This window comes from Arachis ipaensis, chromosome B06, assembly GCF_000816755.2.
Source record: "Arachis ipaensis cultivar K30076 chromosome B06, Araip1.1, whole genome shotgun sequence".
NCBI classification, from domain to species: Eukaryota; Viridiplantae; Streptophyta; class Magnoliopsida; order Fabales; family Fabaceae; genus Arachis; species Arachis ipaensis.
In genome coordinates this window covers 621428-626861 of record NC_029790.2, presented here as the reverse complement: position 1 = coordinate 626861, position 5434 = coordinate 621428, and the positions used below count along the sequence as shown (strand labels likewise).

The 5434-nt window shown below is 33.3% G+C and overlaps 1 protein-coding gene across 1 annotated transcript; it reads right to left on the bottom strand.

Moving 5' to 3' along the window:
• Positions 1977-3042, bottom strand: LOC107646226 (protein MAIN-LIKE 2-like). Its single transcript, XM_016350426.1, has 3 exons — positions 2971-3042; positions 2259-2435; positions 1977-2216 (listed from the first exon to the last, which is right to left on the bottom strand). The coding sequence occupies exons 1-3, from the start codon at positions 3040-3042 to the stop codon at positions 1977-1979; spliced, it is 489 nt and encodes a 162-aa protein (XP_016205912.1).

The following is a 5434-nucleotide window of genomic DNA, read 5'->3' as shown; positions in this document are numbered from 1 at the left end:
CACTCTCTTATTAAAGTTGAGAGAAAATTATTTTTTTTCAAAATTAATAAACTCTCTTCCTCTATTATCTTATCTACCTCTCTCTTCTTTTCTATTTCTCTATACCCTTCTCACTCTATATATAACTTATAATTAATTTATAATACCAATTTAACAAACCAAAATATGTCACGAGATATTTTTTATTACAATTAAAATAAAATATTTTTCTCCAAAATTAACAAACTTCATCTCTTCTTCTTCCTTCTCCTTCTTTTTTATACAAATATCTAATTATATATATATATATATATAAAATATTATTTTTAAATAACAAGCATAAGAATTAATAATTTTTATTTGTACAATAGACTTAACACCTAATCAAATGTAAAAGTATACACATTAAATTCTTTCAAATTTCAGATAATAAATGTTAAAATTAATTATTAGTAAAAAACTAAACTTACTCACATAAAAAATAACTAAAATGCTTATTATTTATTTATTTTATGTATGAAAATCCTAGTCCTATTAATTAGCGGATAACGACTTTTGTCTCTTATGATATTTTTATAAAAGTAGTTTGATTCTATAAATTTTTTGTGTTATAATCTATAATATCAAGATAAAACCGACGTAATTTTTAAAAATTTAAATTTTAGTAATGTTATTACAAAAAAAGGGGGGTAAAATGCATAATTAAATCAAACCCAAAGTCAATATTACACAATTCACTCAAATAAAAAAACGTTACATGGATCTCCAGTTAGCGCGTTTCTATATAAATCGAATGACTCTTATTCGATTTGCCAACTCTCATACTAATTTGAATCAGGGTAACTCGAATTACCATGAAAAAATGCAAATCGTAGCTAGCTAACTCGATTCATGCATGCATGAAATATAGCTTAGTAAATCGAATCACATTGATTTGAATTATGCATGCAATTCACGTCCCCAGTAATTCGAAACAACCTGCTTCGATTTATCCCTTGTGTTGTCCTTATATAATTCGAATGGGACTGATTCAAATTACCATGAAGTAATAAATCGAACTAGGAAAATTCGATTTATTGTGAGGCCAACGTATATAAATATGATATGAACGTGAATTCCTGTTGAGAGTGTTGATGCATTATAGAGGGTCGATTAAGAAAAAAACATTCTCTGAAATTAAGTTTACTGATAAGGAACCCTTTAGTGTTTTTTCTGAAACATACAACGAGCTTCACTGAGTTCCTAAACTCTATAATCCAAAAATTGGGGTTGCAAGGCATGAAACAGGTTGAGAAGTTATTCTATCGAATTCCGATTTCAGTTTTGCGAGATGATGTGAAATACGATTCGTTTGTCATAGGGAGTAACGAGGATTTGGAAGTTCTGTTCCATTGTCGTCGGCAGTTTTCTGAGGTTAGGACCCCTGAGCTGTTGGCCAAGCTTGTAGATGTGGTCTCCAGCTCAGGAGGTTCGAGGCCTGTTTGTGCCTCTTCATCCGTGCCTGTGATTGCACCTGAGACAATGGTGGTTGCCTTCCTGTCCGTTGCAGCTAATCTATACTGTAGTGGTGACGGAGAAGTAGGTATTACTGATACGGCGCCGGTTTCATTACAGGGTGGAATACCTGATGGTATAGACGATGTACTACTGGGTGATGATGACAATGATGATTTGGAGCCGGACATCATTGTCGATGATAGTGGTGATGACATAGCAGGGAGTAATCCAGCTGTGGGTGGTGGAGCGTTTAGCTCAGGGACCCAATAGTATCCCCCGCACTTTTCAAATTTGGACTTGGATGCCATGAGACAACAGGGGTTTCTGGCGAACCTGTTGGATTTGGTGCCAGAAATACACAGGGTACTGGAGTTTCAGGTTGTTCAGCAGTACCCACCCATGTCCTCAAGCCTGGCTACGTATGGCAGCCGCCGAATGTGAAGGCGAGTACCGGACTTGTCGCCAAATAGCTGAGTCTCCAAAAGCATCATGATATAGGCCTAGACATACCTCCTAACAGTGGCGTCGTTGGCGCCATCAGGAAGCTCTCTGAATGTGTTATGCATCCAACTGCATCTCACAGTGAACTTGTCGATGCAATTCGCATGAGGCAAAACACCCAGCAGCTCCTCGAACCACACCCAAGCTAGGTGACCATCCTCGATGTATCGCTCAAACTCCGTCAGGCATCCACTGACGTAATGTCCATCGATCGACAGCCCTAATTGGTACGCCACGTCCTGCAGTGTGATCGTGCACTCTCCGAACGGCATATGAAACACGTGTGTCTCCGGACGCCATCGCTCCACGAATGCACTAGCTAATGGCTCATCCAACCTAAACCAAATCTCGTTCAGTCTCGCAAGATGGTATAAACCAGCCATTTGCAAGTATGGAACAATCTTCTCGTCCAGGCGCATACCCTGCTGCCGTCTCATGCTGGTGATACATCGGTGGGCCTGCATAAACAACGTAACAGATTGTCTCTTAGGACCATATCAAAACATATTTATATAACAATATCAACTAATGCATCTCTTAATCCAAAGAATACAACTTGTTCACAACCAAATAATGTTACGCGTTCAAATACAAAATAATATCATATATTCATCAAACTGGGCCTAATAAAAACTAGTTTAATATTAATAAAATAATTGATTTAGTGTAGACGTCACATAAATTTTGAATAAAACATCAAGTCATTACCCATACTTTTTTTTAACAACAACCCAAATCACAACATAGACTCCAATCACTACTCTTACTCTAACCAAGTTTTACCCCCTATTATCTTCACTACTCATACTCTTCTACTTATTTGTAATCACTATCCAAATTAGAACTTACTCCCTCAGACCTCTAAAAATTAATAAATCACTAATATAACACTCTATCTAATTTAACAATTGTAAATAATAACTAGCGTTATAAGAGACAAAAAAAAATGTAACACATTAAATCCTATTTGCGTAAAAAATTGTACGCACTAACCTCTTCATTGATGACACCAGCTATATGGGCAACCCCATCCAAACAATAAAGACGATCTGGGTTATCCCCCATCAGCAGAATATCCGAATGTTGAAGTCTTTGTTGGAGTTTTAGGGAAGAGATTTTTCTGAAATTTGGTGGGGCAGGATTTTTGAATTGTAGTTTGAACGAGCTCAATTCGAATTCTATTTATAGGAAACCATTAGTAATTCGAATGAGTCAAAGTCGAATTACCATAGGCGCTCATTGGTAGTAATTCGAATAAAAGCAATTCGAATTAGTAGAACTATGGGTAAATCGAAACAGGTTGTTTCGAATTACTAGGTGCACAAAATTATGGGTAATTCGAATTGGTGTGATTCAAATTAGTAGGTATCACGTGCATGCATGCATAATTCGAATCAATATGATTCGATTTACTAAGCTAAATTTCATGTATGCATAAATCGAGTTAGCTAGCTTCGATTTGCATTTTTTTCTTAGTAATTCGAGTTATCCTGATTCAAATTGGTGTGAGAGTTGGAAAATTGAATGAGACTCATTCGATTTATATAAAAACGTGCTAATAGGAGATCGATGTAACATTTTTTTATTTGGATTAATTGTATAATTTTAAACTCCATTTGATTTAATTGTGTGTTTTATCCAAAAAAAAAAAAAAAAAACTAGTAAAAACTATAGTTGTGAAAATGTAATTAAATAAGAAAAAACAAGATACAAATACTGGGCAAAGAAGACAAGGACACAAGGTAGATAACGCATGTGAGAAAGACATTTTGATATATATTTTGGAGAGAGAGTGAATGAGTAACAGTGTAACACTAACATAACATGTGAAGCTTGAAAACGTGCGCTTGCAGTGTCATGTCCAAGATTTTGCAGCCGCAGGACCAGCCACTTAACTGAACACAAAACTGCTCATTTTTTGTACTTTTTTTAACCCTAAAGCCACAATGAAAGCCCAACCATTATCAACACTTTTTTACATGCCACCTTTTTGTGGCTCTTCTTTTCCACGTTTACTCAACTACAAACCTAAAAGCTACTAGCCACTCATGTTCATGGACCACCACTGTTACCATGCAATGCTGCTATTACATTACTACTAATTAAAATAACTTTTTTTGGATGTAGTAATTTTTTTTTCTTTTTATAGGTCCAAAGCAAGCATTAATTATGAGGTATCCAAGTCAACTCGGAGCTCCATTTTAAGAGTTTGTCGCTGACATGCACAAGACAAGATTTGAATTTCCGACACTTGCTTCAACGAACTAGTGAGCTAACTACTAGACTAAAGGTTTGTTTGGGTGAGCTTCTAATAAAAGATCTTTTTTTTTGAGTTATTTTTTTTTAAAAGATCTTATGAAAAAGTATAAGTAATTTTATGTTTGGATATCTCATATAAAAATATCTTTTTATCTATCAATTATATTTGGGTATAACAATATAAAAAATTTTTTTGTTTATTTATTACATAAAAAATATCTTTTTTTTAAGGAAAAAAGATCTTTTAAAAAAAGATATAAATTACAATTTCTCAAAAAAGATTTTCTTTTTTTTATTTTTCTAGTGCTTTTACTTTTATTACAAGAGAAAAAGATCTTTTAAAAAAAGATATAAATTACAGCTTCTCAAAAAAGATGTTTTTTTTATTTTTCTAATGCTTTTACTTTTACTACTAGAAATTTTCCAAACACGCTAAAAAATAAAAAAAAAAATATTAAAAAAAAAATTTTATCAAAATAATGGCACCCAAACAAGTACTAACCCAACTTTGTTACGAAGTTAATTATTTAAGAAAAAAAAAGGGAATTGGACCACACTACTAGTGCTTAATTATTGGACCATTAGATTTGTAGAGTCCTATTGGGCCAAGATTCGCCAAGATTGGGTGATCCTAATTGTACTATATTGTATTATTGCGAATGAACTAAACACACGGTCCAAAAAACAAACGGGTAAATAAGAGGCCATTACAAAGCCTAAAAATAATAATTAGAAATTCGGAATACTATTTTAATTTAGATATATTTCTAACCGCTTGAAAAGACATTTTCATAATTAGTTATACACATAAAAATTCAGGATAAATAACATTAATCATTATTCTTGAAATTATGTAAGATCACATAAATGGGGAGAGTGAGTTAATTATAATCTTTTACAAAATGGATTACAAATATTGCATGTTGTATCATCTAATAACTAAAAGGGTTAAGTTTCAAATTACTTTATATCAAGATATGAATGAAGAGCACTAGTTATGCCTAAGGGATCATAATGAATAGCATACACCTAACCGAAACTCAAATAGTAATAATAAAGCATTAAAGATCATATGCAATAATTATGCTTGTTCTCTTGTGCGTTTGTTAATTGATCTTAGATACACTCTTCACTTATCCTTTGTCGTTTCTTTGGCTTTGCTATGATTGTAAAGAAAAAGCTCCTCTAATTTTCGTCA